The sequence below is a fragment of the Diadema antillarum genome, unplaced genomic scaffold (genome assembly GCF_040938485.1).
Source record: "Diadema antillarum isolate AM-2024a unplaced genomic scaffold, OU_Dant_1.0 seq00000031_RagTag, whole genome shotgun sequence".
NCBI classification, from domain to species: domain Eukaryota; kingdom Metazoa; phylum Echinodermata; class Echinoidea; order Diadematoida; family Diadematidae; genus Diadema; species Diadema antillarum.
In genome coordinates this window covers 127,364-146,872 of record NW_027271147.1, presented here as the reverse complement: position 1 = coordinate 146,872, position 19,509 = coordinate 127,364, and the positions used below count along the sequence as shown (strand labels likewise).

Here is a 19,509-nt window from a genome sequence, read left to right as displayed (position 1 = left end):
AATCTGGCAAATGTCTTTATTTCTTAATGGAAAATTATCCTCTGGCTACTCACTTTGCACTAGTTGTGCATCCACTCTATAATGAGTTAAATATAGGATAGGCCTCTTTTAATTTCTAACTTGTATTCTTTTTGATATCTTTGATGTGTTTCTGTGAATTATGAATGTTGTTATTAACCAAATGGTGATAAAAAGTCCTCATGATCATATGGTGCTGTTACTATGCACCTTGTTTCTTGTTGCTTCTTTCCATAACAGCCCGTCCCTCGTGTGAATCAGACTGTCCAGGACAAATATCCGCAGTATGCCCTGACGTTGTACGGAGAAGGCAAATATGCCAAAGAAATCAAGTAAGTCGTCTTTATCATGATTGTCTTGTGAAATTCAGTATGGGAATTTGCTTTTCATGACTCTACTTCAGTGTCAATGGCAAGAAAGCAGTCGATGACCATTAATTAATTTACTTGGGGGGGGGGGGGCGGGGGCAGCGAGTACTTGAGACTTTCTCATATTTTTTGTGCTTAGATTGAGGCTTGTATGTGTGTAACAACCACCTAATGAAGCAGATCCTTTTGTAAAACAGTGTAGTGCATCTGCAGAGAAGCAGTAAGACTTTGTATGCATGACTTGAGATGATTCATCTGTAAAATCTTCTTCTTTGTTAACCAGGTATCCACTAGTTGCTTGGAATCTGTAGTCAAGTGTATTGCATGCTTTATGCACACGTTGTGACCGACAGTGTGCGTGAAAATGCTTTCATTTTGCAAGGTAAAAACAGGCAGCAAGATTCTTGTTTGTCCTGGAATTTGGACCTTGCCGGAAAACTACCGGTATATAGAAGTGATCTGTACAATAGTATCCCATGATGCCTTTGCCACTTGAAGTATGAGTCTGAACTGATGAACCAGCCAACACTTAAGAAACAAAAAATAAAGATAACAAATAAAATAAAAGATAAAAACCCTGAATCTTCAACCATGATATCCAGCTTGCCACTGTATGGATGCTGGAATCTGCAATATGTCGACACAGTTCAGCAGTAGCATGAAGTCCAGGCAGGCTTTACACTGACAAATACTTTCAAACCGTTTAATTGATTTGTGCCCTGCAGTACTGTTGACCTGTGTATCTTACAAACAGTCACGTGATCAGCTTTAGTGGTTCAGAGTAACCCATACAAAGTTCTTAGTCTCGTTAAAAAGATACCAGCACATTTCCCAGCCATCAAAATGAGTTTTACCTACCTCAGACTATACAGTAGAATGGAGGCAAGGAATTTAGTGTGTCTTGGCATGGATTGCTTGTCGATATGTATGAACAGTGGATACACTTTGGTGTTAGCTGTGGCTGTCGATTTACAGTATGCCCTGACAGTGATTCCAAATGCTGTAAAATCTTATTATGATCTACAGTTTATAGTGTTAGAATCACTCCTTGAAAATGATTTTAAAAAATAGTGAGTGCCCAATAACATCATATGTCTATCAAAGAAAGGAGAAACGTACCAGTAGATGCAAAACGAAAAGAAAAACAGGAAATGAAAATGAATGGAGATGAAAATCTAACTGGGATGATGCCCATGTTATGACCTTTTGTATTTTAGCTTTCCTCGTGACACAATTCTTTCTAAAGAAAGTGTGAAATGTCCCTGTCAAGTGTTATTCAATCATGTAATGTATGAGAAGCTTGTACACTGTCATGTGATTTCTGCAGGCAACAACAACAGCTACATCCTGTAACTACATCCCGTAATACAATAGTTTATGAAGTGCATACAAGATGCATGTATACACAAATATGTATAAAGTGCATGTGCCATGTCATTGTGTTGTATATATTGGTTTATATGAAAAGTATGCGAACAAAATCATATCAAGAATGAAATCAGCAGTAATTATTCCTGTGTAACAATCCAAATTGATGTTAAATGTGCAGTTGTTTACATTAGGATCATTTGCTAAAATTTGGTAACCAAGCAACCACATCCTCTCATAGTTTATGAAGTGCATACAAGATGCATGCATACACAAATATATATGTACCTTGTCATTGTGTTGTATATTGGTTTTTGAAAAGTACATGCAAACAAAATCATATAAAGAATGAAATCAGCAGTAATTATTCATGTGTAGCCTACAATCCAAATTGGTGTTAAATGTGCAGTTGTTTACATTAGGATCATTTGCTAAAATTTGGTAACCAAGCAACCACGAAGCAAATGTCCTCTACTCTGAAGGCACCAATACAATGGATGATTTATTGTATACACTGAATATTTTGTAAGGTTTTTATTTTCGCGAATTTCGTGAGTCAGGCGCTATTCGCGAAATTAAAGACATGTGAAAATATTGACTCAATGTGAATCCCGCTGTGAATGTGACGTGACGCGTGTACACTTCTCCATTTAGTGAGGACTCCACGTTCGCGAATTTAAGCACTCGCGAAATCGTCATGAATTCCCGATTTGCGAAAATTTAGACTTGAGAAATATATGGCGTATACAGTAGTTTATTGATCTCTCACTGTATTCACATCACTTGTTTCTAGGAATATGAAGCTGACTGGCGTGCCAGTGTTGTTCATACCAGGAAATGCCGGGAGTCACAAACAGGGTAAGCTGCTTTCAACTCTCAATGTAAGGACAAGACAGTGGCGGATCAAGGGGGGAGCACACCGGGCTAGCCCCCCCACCCCTTATTTCTTTTAAAAAACAAAACAAAACAAAACAAATAAAAAGAACAAAATGGAGGGGGGGGGGGTGCGTGCACCCCCCTTTAATTTTTTAAAGGCGCCCCCTCTTTACAGAATTGCTGGATCCGCCCATGCAAGAGATGAACAGGGTGGTCCACAACTTGAACATTTCTGTGTGCTGCATAGACATAAGCCCTTGATATTTGTGCTTGAATCTCTGTTTGCTCGTAAACAGATGACTTTTGTTTTGACAGGTCTGATGAATGTGAAGAATCATTCTGTAGTTGCATTGTTGTGATTTTGTGGCAGTAAGTCTTTGCTTGTACATGCACCTTTTATTGCTGTTGCATACATTATGAATGCACCCAAAGCCTCAAGAAACCAACATTTGCTTCCTTGTTTGTACTGTTATGTACTGTCCTACATGTATTGTCTGATTGAATTTTATTAAGAACAACAGACGACATTAAGTGAAACTGAATATGCAATATATTAACTTTGGAACCAACTTGTACTCTCCAGTCATTTGAACCCCAAGTATTGCAAGATCCAGTGGAAACATATTTCAGTTGGTGGTGAATGATATACAGTGTAGATGTTTGGTACTGGAATTTCAGTATTGCATAAATGATCCTTGTTAGGCTGCTTGGGTGAGACTCAAACACACTTATTTTGCTTTATTAATGTGTCACATTCATAATTACATTTACCACAGTCCGTTCGCTCAGCTCTATTGCGCTGCGGAAGTCGGCAAAGTATAATTTCCACTTCAACTACTTCAGCGTGGACCTGAATGAGGAGCTGAATGGAATGTACGGCGGTGTACTAGAGGGACAGACGGGTGAGAGGGCGACATTAAAAGTTTGTTTTCAGAATGAAACAAGACATTAATTTGTCTTTGCAATTCAACATCACATCCAAGTTGGTTTCCATAAATAGTATTTTAAACTTAGACCAACAGAATGTGAGAAGTCTTGTAAGGACAGTCTCTGAGTTAAGAAAGTTGATTAATATTGACTTCAGAAGTTTCCAATGATTATGTTTGCGGAGTGGTACAATGTCAATTTTGATGGTGTGCTGAAGGAACAAATAGATGAGTGAACATCAAAGTTTGTTTGCAGTTCTGATAAAACAATTTAACACTATTGTAGCATTGCAAATCATTGCCATAGGTTTATGTAACATGTTTTGATTGCATGTTTAATGAAAAAAACAAGCATAGTAATTGAAAAGTGGTGTGTAGGGTCAGTGGAACACTTTCAAGGCTGTAACATCATCACTTCATCCAGTTTTTACATTTGTGCTCGCTATTACTGTTTCACAAAAATTTGCAAATTTAAAGATAATAAAAAGTTTTGGTACCTCAAAAGTTTCCCTGAATTTCCTTGTCTCGGTTTGTGTTTCACGTTAAAATACGTTGTCTGTGAGAATTACTCGCTCCAAAGTGCTCTCATGTCTTAGTAATCATGCAATAATGGTTTCGTACCAGAACCATCGCCGTACAGCGTTGATAAATATTGTACGAAACCACTGACTGCGACCAGCAGCGTGCAGCCCATTGTACGCATAGCTAACTGCGACCAGCAGCCCCATACGCATAGCGTAATGAGGCTTCGCATTGTAGCATTCAGGATCATGACAGAATTAGTATCGAGGGTAAATGTCAACTTAAAATCCAAAAATTTCTTCGATTTAAAGACTTACAGGTGTACCAATTAAGTTGAAGTATTGAAAACAGGCTTCGAACAACATTTGGTTCTGCCAATAGTCCCTTTCTTTTCGAATTGATGACTGAATGTGACTCGGTCGAGAGGACCTTGGGAGAGCTACATACACTGACTACTACGGCCAGCGCATGCGCACACAAACATCTTATCCGTTGATGGATTTGAAATTTGTGCGCATGTGATGTGTTCGCATGCACTGGTTGCAGTATTCAGTGTATGTAGCTCTCCTAAGGTCCTCTCGTCCGAGTCACATTCAGTAATCAATTTGAACAGAAAGGGACTATAGGCAGAACCAAACGTTGCCCGAAGCCTGTTTTCAATACTTCACCTTAATTGGTAAGTCTTCAAATTGAAGAATTTTTGGGATTTTAAGTTGACATTTATCCTGCGATACTAAATCTGTCATGATCCTGAATGCTACAATGCGAAACCCGATTACGCTATGCGTATGGGACTGCTGGTCGCTATGCGTATGGGGCTGCTGGTCGCAGTTAATTGCATGATTACTATGACATGAGAGCACTTTGGGGCGGGTAAGTCTCACAGTGTTAGTTATATGAAAGGTACTTTAACCTGAAACACAAACTAAGACAAGGAAATTCAAGGAAACTTTTGAGGTACCAAAACTTTTTATTATCTTTAAACTGATGTGTGAATGCAGGCAGCCCTGCACTGCATGACACAGGGAAAAGTGACTATCATTCATTTCCATTCATTGACGGACTATTTTTCTTTCATCCATTAGAGTATGTCCAAGCCTGCGTAGAGCGCATCCTGGAGCTCTACAGCGGCCGCAAAAATCCCCCAAAGCAGCTGGTCATCATTGGTCATTCAAAGGTGAGATTTGGACCACATCCACATTATTTGGAATCCCATATTCCTTTTATTTTCAACAAATAGTCAAAAACTCCAAAGGGCATAGGGGATTTCTCATTTCATTAGCCCATATACCAGGGTATTCTTATTCTCGGTCATGATGAAATAAAAAAAAAAATATAAGAAGTTGTTGAAGCTAGATATTGTTGCGCAGTTATGGTCCCTGGGCTCTATTGCATAAAAGTTAAGATGGAACATATGTCAGAAAATCAAACAAGTCTCTGAATACTCAATTCTGATTGGCTGATACCTGACTTATGTTTGATTTTCTGACTTATGTTTGATTTTCTGACTTATGTTTGATTGCATCTTTTTTACTCAACATGACAGTGGAAAGTTATGTTGGGCTACCAATAATTATGGCAAAGAAACAAATTGTCACCAGCACAATAGAGCATTATGCTTTCAGTCCTGTTATTTTTTTAATCCCATAGTTTGCACAGACTTTAAAATAGCATGTTTTGAGTTTTTAAGAGTTGACACAATCTCCTTCTCGGCCAGCATGAGAACAATGTAGCTTGTATGTTGTCGGTCTGATATTTCCCCAATTCTGACTTAAGGTAAGGGCAAGAGATGGACCACTGCGGTATTTAATCAAATTTAGTTATGGCCACATAACTAAATCAATAGATTTCTTGTAATCTGAGATTTTGTGAGCTTATACCATGAGAACAAGTCCTTCATAGCAGTGTGAAATTTGCAAGCACCAGTGATTTCCTCTATCCTGTAGTCAAGACTGTGTCAGATTAGATATCGTACAGCTTTCATGACAAAGGGAACTTATTCAATTCAATTCAATTCAATTCAATTCAAATTAAATTTTATTTGCAGTAACACGTTTGTTATCGATACAGATTCAAAGAAAGTAGAACATACAATGGCAGCAAGAAAATGATTTTGACTTGAACCCCCCCCCCCCCCCCCCCCCCCAAAGAAGTCAAAACAGTTTTCCTTCAAGTTGTCCTCTTTTGCTCTATGAGATGAGATTCTTGCTTCTCACCACTTCTGTTGCTTCTCCATCTCCAGGGTGGCCTGGTCGCCAAGGCCCTGTTCTCCAGACCCAACTTTGATGCCAGCCAAGTGAACTCGCTCATCACCATGGGAACCCCTCACGCGGCGCCAGTCATCAAGGCCGACGCCTACATAGACCAGTTCACGGCCAGAGTAGATAAGGTGCGGGGCGACGAGTGCGGCTGGTCACTTAATGGGTCACTCAGTGACCATGTGCTGTCCCGTGGATACTGGACACAGCTGTGGTTCTCTTCAGAATCTCCACCGCTGACCTGTTATGTTGTGTATTGTTGAAAGCTTTTGTTTTGTTGTGTTTGTTTGTTTGCATGTTGAGATGATATATTGCAGCCGATCTATGGAATGCCATCTGTAGTAATATTGAAAAAATGAAAAATTGTTTGTATTTGTTCCTGGTTAAAATTTCAAAAACAAAGCAAAACAAAACTGAACACATGCCCTGGGGGTCAATATTTTAGATTTTAGCTGCCTGTCCATATCAGTAGAGTCAGTTTTTAGTCAAATGAATGAAATGTATTCATTACATGGATGACATAATATAGTATTTCATGTTGTTAAACACTATGTCTCATTGCACTCCGGTGGGCACCAAAACACAATGGCATTTTTTTTTTGTGTATGATAGTGCCATGTTTCTATGGTAATTTCTCTACAGACAGGAAAGTAATAATTATTGTCTTGGTTTGCTGGAATCTAAAATAAAAGTTAAATGGTGTTACTTATTTATCACTGCAGTTGTTCTCACAGTTGAACTTTCTGTTTGTTAGATATCTTTGTGAGCCATGGTTGGAACATATGTCCTCATTCACTAGTATCAGCTACATCTTTGCAAAGCATCAATTTTGCCACAGTGAACACAATATTTGTTTGAATTGTTTGTTTGTTGCTAGTACAAAAGCACAAGTGTTGCAGGTCATAATTTCGTCTTTTCTGCTTTACCCCGTCAGTATTGGGCAGAGAATATTGAGTCACCAGCCATGCGCGACCTGACTGTGGTATCCATCGGAGGCAGTTACCGTGACAACATGGTGCGGTCTGGGCTTACATCAATCAACGGGATGGTACCCCCGGACAGGGGCCTTAGTGTGGTTGTAAGTAGAGTGTATAATCTTCTTGACATGACCTCTGACCCAGTACAATAAAAAGGAAAACTTTGTTGATGAGTGAAGCAAATACATTTAATCGAACTGTCATCTGGCAGTCAGTAGATTGTAGATGAGAACAGGACATGCCTCATTTTGGGAAGGAAAGGAATATATGCCCACTGTCAATAAAGCTCAGAGTTATGATTGATCGTTTGTTTGTTTTTTGTTTTTTGCTTAGTGTGTGATGTTGTGTTAGAAGTTCTAGGTGTGTGTCTGTACACAGACAATGTTTGTGCACCATAGTTCAAAGAAATATTGACCATCTATTTTCTCCCAGCACACACACATGCACACAAACACATATGTACACAAACACTTGCTCAAAATACACACACATACACACTCACATGCACACACTGATAGATCATAAATCAAAAGGTGAATGAGCTCTCATGTTATTAAAAACAGGAGCTCTTGTTTCTTGATGTTTCAACAATGTTTGTGTATTTTCTAATACAATTTTTGTTCTTCCTGCTCCCCTCTTTGTCTGTCTGTCTGTCTGTCTGTCTCTCTGTCTCTCTGTCTCTCTTTAACTCAGGTCGGGTCAGTGCCGAGGGTGTGGCTATCTACCGATCACAGATGCATTGTGTGGTAAGTTAGCAAGTGAAGAGGGCACAATCACTTTGTGGGCAGTACTCTGAACTATCAAGTGTATATGTAACCTGTCATTTCAAAAGACTGTCAAATTGTAGCTTATAGATTGTTCTATTGTCCTGCTCTTCAGCTGTGAGCCTTCAGTGATATCTAATTTGCCCACTTTTACCTAAAACACACTACCAAAGGAATGGTTAGATAAAAATGTGTAGGTATTCACTAAATATTTACAGTTTTGCAGTGGAAGATCAGGGGTATATCTGACTGTGCATCACAAAACCAGCAAAAAGTTGCACTCCCTGATTTTGTGTAAAAAATTTCAAAATATGTGAAATGGGCGAACATAGTCAATCTTCTGTTTTTTATATTTTCAGGAAGAGCAATTCTTTTCTATGTAGTGAAGGATAATATAAAGTTTGAGTTTATAAAACTAATGTGAATTGTGTTTCTAGCAGTTCTTACAGGACAGTATTTTTTTGACTAGTGTGATTAGGTATATGTTATAGGCCCCTTTTAATTTCTTAAACATCCTTTTATACACACTGTTCATTTTCAACTCTGATAGCTTTTGAAAGGATAGTGCTACTGCATTTAAAGTTGGTATCAGTCATGAATAGAATGTGTGTTCAAGGAGCGTAGAAATTTTCAGCTTAATCTGGCAATCCCTTCATTGCGGTTATCTCGAGTATTACATCCTGTTTTTTGTCCCATTCATTGCACTGAGCCAAGCGTGGTGAGATTAAGTACAATTCTTGAATAGACCCTAAACTTCAAAGCCTCTCTTCTCAGTAAACACTCTTCCAGAGTGTATACTTTATTTCCATTATTTAGACTGGTTAGGAAGGTCCAGTTGCTTTGAGTTATACATCATTTCAAAGCTTAGAGTCTGTTCTGTCAGTATCTGCCCTTAACTAAAGATCCATGTCCGGTGACTTATTCTTGGTTTTGTGATGTAGGGTCACATGTTAAAACTCAGAGATCAATTCACAATACTCTTGCATAATGCATCCAAACAAGCATCAAATTTTGTATGTCTAAATATTCACATACTTTTAAATTGGACAGGAGGTACTGAAACTTTTATTTCCATCTATTTTCTTCCAGCCAATCCATTTATTTTGCAATTATTTTGACTTTTAATGCCTACAAGTTAACCAGGGTATTGTGATGACAACTCATACATATTTACAAGTCATTTTCAGAGCCTGGGATTTCCTTGTGATTACTCACTAGGAATTACCTCAAGAAGTACCATATATGCAGTTTATTTTACAGTATTTTCATTTTCACAAATTTCAACAAAATTAGCAACTTGGACAAATATTGCTTCACACAACATAGTGTGTTGTATATTGTCTTGAAGGTGGAAAGTCACTAACAGTTTTGAAAAGCAATTATGTGAACATCTCATTCTGTCACTGAGGTTCGTTAGCATGAATTCAACCAGTCACGCAATTGTCTTGCAGGTCCCAATTGTCAAAATATCATTCTCGTAAAATATATCGCATATGCAGTATGCTGCATATGCAATGACTTTTTGCTTCTTTTTGTCCTTGGCTTTGAGAATGACTGTTATGCTTCAGAAGTAATAATGTCATTTGTGGTCTTGAGAAATTGTTCATAATTTATCGTTTTATCCAGGTGTAAAGAGTTGGTGTTGGCTACGGACAGAGCCCTTTTTGACTTAGTGGACAGGCTTACACGGCAGGTGAGTTACCATGGCACTTTTCATGCTAGGAATCATGCTTTGTTGAGTGCCTAAAGCTCTTGATGATATGACTGTCAATGTAATGTTAGTTTTTAGTTTGTGTCAGGTGAATTATTCTGTGCAGTGTTTGATTCTCTTTTGTGTGCTTTGGTATCTAATTTCTGTTGGTTTTCTTGCAATTCTGTTTAACGTAATGCTTTGCCTTGAGATAAAGAATTATTATGCATATCAGAAGAATTTCAGAGGTATGAAAATTTGCAAGTGTGTATATATCTATGAGAGGATATTGAAATAGCTTTGGCCTATTCTGTTTTTGCCATTGCATCTGTAAAGTTTGCAGCATACCTGCGTATCATTTGTGTGGAAGTTTCCAGGTGAAGTACAGTGTACTATGCATCCAATGTTGAAAACATTTGGCCTTTCTGTTGAGAAATTACTAAGATATGGATGTTCACATACTGTAAAACGAGGAATTTTCGCGTGCATTTTAATTTCGCGAGCACCAAGATTCGCGAAATTAAAATGCACGCAAAAGTTTTTGTCTACACTATATGCATTGAATGCCAGTGGCAGTTCGCGAAAATTTCATGCCGCAAAAAAGGCCGTCGGCTCCAATTCGTGCCGCGAATATATCATGTTTTACAGTACATATTTTCTTGTTTTCTTTCTGTTTATTACTACTGTTATTATGATTGATATTATTATCGTCATTATAAATATCACATTGTCATGGTCATTGCCATACTTGTTTTCACTGGTGATGGGTTTTTTTGCTTTGCTTTCTTGTTACAATTGTCATCATATTTATGATAGTTACTGTCGTTTCTAATCAAAATCTAATAGGTGTCCGTCAATCCTGACTATCGCATGAAAGTCTTTCGGCATCACTTTGTTGCTCATGATGGCAGGAACAGCTACTCCCCCCACACCGAAGACGTTGTTGGCTTTGCAGGTAGGATGTGCTCATCAGCTCTTGCTACCCTCGAAAATATTTTGAGTACTCCTGAAAAAAAAGAAGAATAATAACGATAATAAAGTAAATTTAATTGAATGATGATATTATACAATTTACAGTGTAGTGCAACATGCACTCGGCTTCGTCTCGTGCATGTTTCACAATTGTAAATACCCTTGAGTGCGCTACATCTCCACTAACGCACTCTATCCTGTGCATCATTTGTTTTATAAAATGGGTCGAAAACTAACAGCATTTTTCACGTACCTTTGTGGGTCAATACCAGTCAGCTACATGTAGCACTCGCTCAAGAGTCAAGATGTCCGAAGATGTTCGTCCCAAACATTTACGCACGTCGTACTCGGAAATTCCCGCACATATAAGTACTGTACATATAAGAGTATACGTACGCCACACATGTTATGCACACAAGAAAGGCCGGCCGGCAGCCTGAACTAGAAGTTGTTTACAGAATTGACAGCGCGTATAGGAGCACGCGACGCACTTGTAACAACTGATTGAGTGCGCACTGCTAGTGTAAACATTTTGACGTCAGGCCGTGTATGTTAGTGAGAAATTAATGCACACACACGTGACTCATTTCAGCGCTTCCAATTGGCTACATTCTTGAACCCATTTTATAATGAGGTTTTAATGCTGTGTCTGTACAGCAATTTGTAATTGTAATTTCAAATCTGTTTTTTTTTCCCCATATATTCCTGCTTGCACCATGCAATTTGCTTGAATAATTTCTTGATAGATTTCTGGAAGAAAACATATTTGCCTGCCTACAGTTTGCAGTTTGTACATTACAAATTTGTATGTAGAATGGACTGTGAGCTATCTAGGACCCTGTCCAATGATGGATACAGACCTACACTGCTATGCTCCTATATGAGGGGTACCCTCGGCTTGTGGTATTTCAGATTGTGAGAAGCAGAGCCCCTTTAATGCATGAGATTTTATAGAATGTATTTTTCTACTAACTGGTAAAATGAGTACCAGTCTACAGATCTTGGTTTCTTTTTTTTTTCTAAGTTTTGTTTTGTTGTTTTTTAAGGGGGAAGTGTGAGAATGAAAATGCATCTCATTTCCTTGTTATTGAAATGTTAACACAGACGAGAACTTCAAGGCCATCACAACAGGCTTCCAGCACATCGCTGGCCGCCACAACCAGGGACCCGTCTACTACACCTTCCCGCTGGACGCTGAGGGCAGCGACCAGGACGCTTTCGCCATCGCCGCCACTGTGGCCTCAGAGAAGGCGTGGCTCTTTGTCTGCACCCGCTCCTATGAGGAGCGCTGCATCAAGGGCGTGGACATCTCCCGGCGCGCCAAGCTCATGCCCCCTCTCAAGTCCAACATGCGACTGGCGCACCTCGACCTCGCCGACCTCGGGATCGCGGGCCCGAAGCAGATTGTCGTTCGAGTGCCCAAGTCGAACAAGGTGAGCATTAGCTTTTAGAGTGATTTCACCTTGCATGCTGGATGTACATATCTGGAAACTTTATATTAACAGATAAATGTGCATGTCTTGAATGCCTAGCAGAACATTAACTTGCCAGACTTTACTTTGTGGAGTACTGTATTCATATCCCTCTGGGCAATATTGTAATGAGCCTATACGGCCATTTTGTATAATCTGAGGTTGACCCATATCCAAAGTTGCCAATTAGTATATAATTTTTGCTGTGTTTTTATTCAGCAAAAATAAGAAAATATGTTGTATGAGTAAAAAAAATAAAGCTTTTTCTGTGTATTTGATAAAGCATGCTTAGTTGGTACAATATTTCCATTTTTGACCAAAGTATAAGTGTTTGCTTTCAGACTTTTTGTCCCCGCCGAACGAGTTCGAGTAGGGGACTATGAAACGGGCTCCGTAGGTGTGTGTGTGTGTCTGTCTGTCTGTCTGTCTGTGTGTGCGTCCGTGTGTGATCAAAATCTTCAATTTGCTACCTCTCTGTCATTTATGAGCCAATTTTGATTCTGTTTGCTTTATATGATAGCACTACATGGGAGCTTTGAAATTTGTACACAGAATTTCAGTTGTGACCTTTGACCTTGACCTTTGACCTATATTATACAGTTTGCTACAAAATGCTACTCCATCGCCATTTCTAACCCGATTTCGATTCCGTTTGCTTTATGTGATGGCACTAGGTGAGGGCTTCAAAACTTGTACACAGAATTTTGACCTTTGACTTCTTTGACCTTTGACCTTGATTTTTGACCTATATTGTACATTTTGCTACAAAATGCTACTCCTTCGCCATTTCTAACCCGATTTAGATTCTTTTTGATTTATGTGATGGCACTGGGTGAGGGCTTCAAAACTTTTACACAGAATTTTGACCTTTGGCCTTGATTTTTGACCTATATTGTACATTGGCTACAAAATGCTACTCCTTCGCCATTTCTAACCCGATTTCGATTCCGTTTGCTTTATGTGATGGCTCTAGGTGAGGGTTTCAAAAATCGTACACAGAATTGTGACCTTTGACTTCTTTGACCTTTGACCTTGATTTTTGACCTGTATTGTACATTTTGCTACAAAATGCTACTCCTTCGCCATTTCTAACCCGATTTCGATTCCGTTTGCTTTATGTGATGGCACTAGGTGAGGGCTTCAAAACTTCTACACAGAATTTTGACCTTTGACTTCTTTGACCTTTGACCTTGATTTTTGACCTATATTGTACATTGGCTACAAAATGCTACTCCGCCATTTCTAACCCGATTTCAATTCCGTTTGCTTTTATGTGATGGCACTAGGTGAGGGCTTCAAAACTTCTACACAGAATTTTTACCTTTGACTTCTTTGACCTTTGACCTTGATTTTTGACCTATATTGTACATTTTGCTACAAAATGCTACTTCCGGCGGGGACATATATTATGCACTGCATAATTTCTACTTTTCCTTGTTTTTTAAAATTTGACCAAATATTAGCATGTTTTTAGATATAGAGTTTGGCAGACTGGTAATGCCTCATGGATAAAGGTTGTTGAGTACACACTTCATTCTCTGTTACACACTGCCCATTGTGTGAATTGCATTAACTACCTTTTCTTTTGTCATGGAATGTTTTACTTCCAGATCCATGTGATAGTGGATGCATACAAGAAATCTGAGAGAGTGATGAGTGCCAGTCTACCTGGATTTTTCTCCTACAGTAAGTTTTATCACTTTCTGTGTCATCTGAGCTTTTATCTGCACACTATTCCCACAATGAAACACAAAACTTTCACATATACCTTTTCTCTTTTTTTTTTTTGGGTGGGGGGGGGGGAGGGGTTACTATCTGTGCAAAATAATTCTCAAGGATTTTTCCTATCCATGCAAATAATTTGACAGCAATGATAGTGGAAAAATACCCCCAGCATTTTCATTATGTGTCTAATTTAAGCAGTCTAGGTAAGTTGCATGCATTTTTCAATCTTACCATCACAGAAACCGAAATGCTTATAGATAGCAAATGTCAGATTTTATCAATTCTGTCTGATTTAACATGTTTCCTGTTATTTTCTGTAGTGTCCTTTAATATCTACTGATATGTTGCCGTACACAACCTTGCATTAAAGTCAGACGTATATTGCTTTTCATGCAATGTGAATTCATTGTAGAGATACAGTACTCTCCGCATAATCGGGTAGGCTCGGGCAGAGCGTTTCTTACCCGATTAAGCGGAGTACCCGATTAACAGAAGAACACGTCTCATTCACAATTGACACACACAATGTGTATGTACATGCATTGTACACTGCACCAAACACCTACACTGTATGCTTAACACGCGTGCTTGTAAGGCACATTCGGAGCACAAGTGAAGTGTGTTCAACTCCTGTCTGTCTGTGCAATTGTGAGTGCCAGCTACATGTGTTTTCATTTTTAATCACTCCCCAAATGATCGTCTTCTTTGCTTAAGCAGAGAATGCCATTAGCCGTGGAAAATTTGACATTCATGATTTCTTAAAGTGTCATATCTGCGATAAAATGTGGGTAGAAATTAGATTAGAAGAAAATTATTTACCCATTTATGCGGAGAGGCAACCCGATTATCAGGTAATTTTAATGTGCATCGGAACTGATTTTGACATTGCTACCCAATTAAACGGAGTACCCGTTTAAGCGATACCCGATTACGCGGAGAGTACTGTATTTGACAAGTTTGTAATCAAAATGTGATGTATTTTTACAATTCCTTTGGACAGCAGCAAAAGCTTCAGTATTACGCTAGGTTTTGTGTTTGTAGGGATTTTGAGAATGAAACTCAAATGATGCCCATTACAAGCTACAGATTGCTATATGTGACGAATGCAGCAGGTGTCTCTGCTATTAAAGAAGTTACCTTTGCCCCATTAGGTAGGATTATGACTACCAAAATCTTTACTAGTTGTCATCTCTCTCTTCCTCCGCTTCCTGCTCTTCCTGCTCTCTCGTCTTCCTCCTCTTCCTCCCTCTTTCTCCATCTTTTTCTCTCCCCTTCCTTCCCCTCTCTCCTCCTCCTTTCCTCTTCTCCTCCTCCTCATCCTCCTCCTCTTCCTCCCCTCCTCCTCCCTCCCTCTCCCTCTTCTTCCCCCACTCCTCCTTCCTCCTTTTCTTCCACTTCCTCTCTGTCCTCCGCCCCTCCTCCTCCTCCCCTCCCCCTCTTCTTCCTCGTCTCCCTCCTCTTCCCCTCCTCTATTTCTTCCCCTCCACTACTCCCCTTGTCTTCCTCCCCATCCTCTACCCTCTTTCTCTTCCTCCTCTTCACCCCCTCTCCTCCTCCTCATCCTCCACTTCTTCCTTCTTCTCATCTCTCTCCTCCTCCTCCTATCCCTCCTCCTATTTGTCCACAGAGCCAAAGACCATCATGAAGCAACACGACTCCCACTCCCTCTTCTTCAACATCTCGTTGCCGGAGCTTGACTCAGTTTGGAAGGCTTACACTGCCATCCTTGAACCAGCCCATTGCTTCGAGCCAGTCAGAAGAGGTAAGGGTGTAATTCAACACCACCTTGCATGGTGTAACAAACTGAGTCCAACATACTCACAGAATCTATCAGACTTGCGTGGACATTTAATTGAGTTTCCAGTACACTCAATAAGCTCACAAACTTCTGTTTTACTCCCTCAACTATGAGTATTTCTTCTAGTGGCCCCAGGCTGGCAGGCACATAGACCTGTAGAACATGGTTTACAGTATTTTGTGATTTTAGTATCATGAATTAACCCGTTGAGGATGGTTTGATTTTGCTACAACATGTATTTCCCATAGACACCTGCCCGAGTGTACTAGGGACTCGTCCTCAACGGGTTAAATTTCCTGAAAATACATGTAAGTCAGTGTTGGGTGTGAAGTGTTCAGTGTCTGGGATTCAGTTTCTAATTGTTATGGCTTGCAGAGGTAGTGAGGTGTGTGTGTCATGTGTTGAGATTAGAATAACCATCATCATGTATTACTGTTATCCCATAGCCAAGATGAAGATGTCCAGTAAATGTAAAAATGTGAATATCAGGCATGAATTGTGGCTGTATCCAGGAATGCACAGGCATTATAACCTCAGTCTTTACAACTTTAATTTTTTGTTCAAAGTGTAAAACATCTGATGAAGTGAAAGGGTAAAATTCAGTTAAAACGTATAGAATGTATTTTTGGAAAGCTTTCAAATTTTGTAATCGATTTAATTTTTGTCCTCACACCTCTCCTTGTAGATGGCAACACCACCCTCCATCTCCACGTCCCCTGGTTCCAGGAGGATGAGTGGTCCGTTGCCAAGGCGACGGAGAACAATGTGATGTCCCTCAAGCTCCAGAGTGGGCGTCCGGCCGGGGACGAGCGCCCAGTGCAGCTCCACGCCTACGTCTACTCGAGGTGTCACTACCGGCTGAGGGTGGCAATCTCTCACAGGGAGATCCCCGGACAGGTGAGGGGTCAGGGGTCATGGGAGGGGCAGAGGCAGAGGTTATGTGGTTGATGTTATGTTTGCTGATCATGTTTGTTGTTGTTGGTGGTGGTGTTTGTTTGTTTTGTTTTTTTTTGTGCTGATTGTTGTGTTCACTGACTGTACTTTGGACTTGTCAGTATATGTCTGAAGGATGGAAGCCCTCATTTGAAAAATTAATACAGGGAGTACATGCACAAATTGGCTTTTTGTTATGGCAAGAGTGGCAGCCTTTTTCTGCAGATCAGATTCTTAGAGACTTGCAACTGCAGATGAATTCTTCGAGACTATCAAACTTAAAACTTTCAAATCTGCTACAAACCATGCAAATCCGCACCGTACAATAAAGATTGAGGTATATTTGGTAAAAAACAAAAACAAAATGTGGTTGCACAAAGTAAAAAAAAAAAAGAAGATGTGTGGAAGTTCTATTACCAGCAGTATTTTCCGGATGTTTAACTCATGTTTACTCACTTTGCATGGATTTTCTCTTGAAATGATCTTTATGTTAAGACAATGTTTAGGGAAAAAATGAGGGGGAAATGAGGGGGATGGATCCCAAATCTATTCGTAGACTTTAGGAGCTCTTATCTGGCAGTGAAAGTGGATTATCAGGCCGGAAAGTTTTTGCAGGTTGCGAATATAGAAATGCAGAGAGCCATCCACAGAATAGCTTTGGTTTATTCTACGAAATTGATGATTCTGCATGGGAGTAGTTTGATCTGAAATTCCAGCATGGCCTCAAAGTCTTTTTTTTTTTTTAAGGGAGACTCTACCTTCACGTATCCGAAGATTCAAAAGATAAAATAACTGAAATGAGATGAAAGGAGCAAATCAGCAAATTTTGAGCAATATCAGATATTTAGGGAAAAAATGTGACTTGTAGAATAATGGTATGTCATCTAACATGACTTCCTGTGTGGACTGACTATAAAGATAAGAAACAACTTGAAGTTATGTGGCCATGGCATTACTAGCAGAGACAGTTTTATTTGTTTTGATTTAAGAATATGCGAAAATGTGTAATATTTCTTCAAAGTGTATTCAGCATATCAGCACCTCTGTGCTGTATTTTGAGTAAGATTATCGAGAAGAATGTTGTTTGGAAGACTGAGGTTATGAGAGAAGTTAATGCCTCTGCATAAGCCTTCTGTGATGGTGGACTGGTGTTGATGACAGTATTTGTGCAATGGTGAATGTGTTCTCATTATAAAGCTTTTACCTGTATGTGTCTTTGTGTGCAACTTGTCAGCGATGACGATGGCTGTGTTACTGTTGTATGGACTGTAATTGTTCATTTTTTGCGGTGTGTCTGCAATACTTATGTTTTGTGCTTAGCATAATAGAGTTACATGTGGCAATGTTTGCTCTATATGCTGAATACATTGTATTTGGCAGAATTTCTTCTTCAGTTCTCATTCTATTTATGCCACCAGGAAGCTCTTTCATAGTATTTCATTTGTTACTGTGAAATACAGGTAGGTCAGAAATTCTGCACAAATTGTAATATGACAACATATTTTTTGTTGAATTTGTTTGATTGTTGTAGCATTGGAAAACAGAGTATAACTCATTCCCTTTAAGTTCATGTCAAAAAAAAAAAAAAGCAACTCGGAAAGGATAGTGACATTACCTGCCAGGAATTGCATAACAAGGTTGTGACTCGATTCCCAGTTATTGAAAGCGTGAAAAAATAATGATGATACTGGGCAAGATCTCTCTTGTTAATCACAGGTGTTCATCTGTTACCATAGATAGCGGTTTCCGGGGCAACTCTGCTAATACACCTATTATTGTATGTGTACCTTAATAATGTGATGTTGATTGGTTTATATACAGACTCAGCCTGTGCCCTCTTCTTTACCCTATGTTGAGCATAAAGCTGCTTATTGGACATACATGATATTATTAGGCTGTGCTATAAACCTGGCTGTTTCTCATCTTGAGATTGGTCAGCTCTTTTTCTTCATACACTTTATATTCTCCCTCTCACCGAGCATAGTAAAAAAAAAGATGGATAGAATGAATTTCGTAGGATTACAACATTCCTTGGTGTGTGTGTTTTGTTTTACTTTGTTTTGTTTTGTTTTGTTTTTTCCAGTGCTGAATGCTGGGTGATATGCAAATGATTTATCATTGATGTCACATTTTCCAGTGCTTTATTTGACATTAGAGGATTTTTGTTTATTTGTTTCCTTTGACTGTCCTTTGGTACTGTGCAATCCGCAATCTGTCATTCAAACTTCAAGCAATTTGTGGGATGCATGCTAATTGTGCACAAAAATTTAGTATGTAATGCTTCAAGTCAATCTAATACAGTATTCATCTCATAATCGGGCATCTGATAATCGGGATCCTCGTTTAAATGATATACGCTTCCCAGAAACATTTCCAACGCACGTTATTTTCACTGGATAATCGGGCGGGGACCTCTGATAAACGGGACAATTTTTCTTCAAGCGATCTTTGATTTTGTTAATATTTTACACAAAAATCTACCAAAATACCACAGCAATATTTCAAAGATTCCGTATCAGTTGTCGTTTACAACAAACTTACAAAGCAAGCTTCGGATTGGTGTGTTTTGACCTCCGTCCATCCAGTACATGTACATGCATAGCCACGAAAGCGCCGTGTATAAGTATCCATGCCATTGCAAAGCACATGCCTTCGCAAACATTCTTCTCCCCTACATAAGCAAAGCCATGTGCTCGCTTGCAATTCCTACTCGACTCACATCCAATAAAAACATGCCTCGCTCATACAGCCCAGGCTGTGTGCGTTGTTTAATCTCAGTCATACACTCTGAGGGCAAAGTCCATTGTTATCGCGCGCCTTCGTATCTTGTTATCTACTGTCT

General features: G+C 39.3%; 1 protein-coding gene across 1 annotated transcript in view; it reads left to right on the top strand.

Moving 5' to 3' along the window:
• Positions 1–19,509, top strand: part of LOC139725298 (GPI inositol-deacylase-like) — a 48,458-nt gene that overhangs the window by 3,578 nt on the left and 25,371 nt on the right. The window contains exons 2-14 of the mRNA XM_071636387.1: positions 259–350; positions 2,548–2,612; positions 3,407–3,532; positions 5,164–5,255; positions 6,321–6,467; positions 7,271–7,414; positions 8,007–8,059; positions 9,704–9,770; positions 10,614–10,722; positions 11,844–12,172; positions 13,822–13,897; positions 15,564–15,698; positions 16,420–16,631. Coding sequence (XP_071492488.1) covers positions 259–350; positions 2,548–2,612; positions 3,407–3,532; positions 5,164–5,255; positions 6,321–6,467; positions 7,271–7,414; positions 8,007–8,059; positions 9,704–9,770; positions 10,614–10,722; positions 11,844–12,172; positions 13,822–13,897; positions 15,564–15,698; positions 16,420–16,631 — 1,647 coding nt within the window. The remainder of the gene's footprint in view (positions 1–258; positions 351–2,547; positions 2,613–3,406; positions 3,533–5,163; positions 5,256–6,320; positions 6,468–7,270; positions 7,415–8,006; positions 8,060–9,703; positions 9,771–10,613; positions 10,723–11,843; positions 12,173–13,821; positions 13,898–15,563; positions 15,699–16,419; positions 16,632–19,509) is intronic.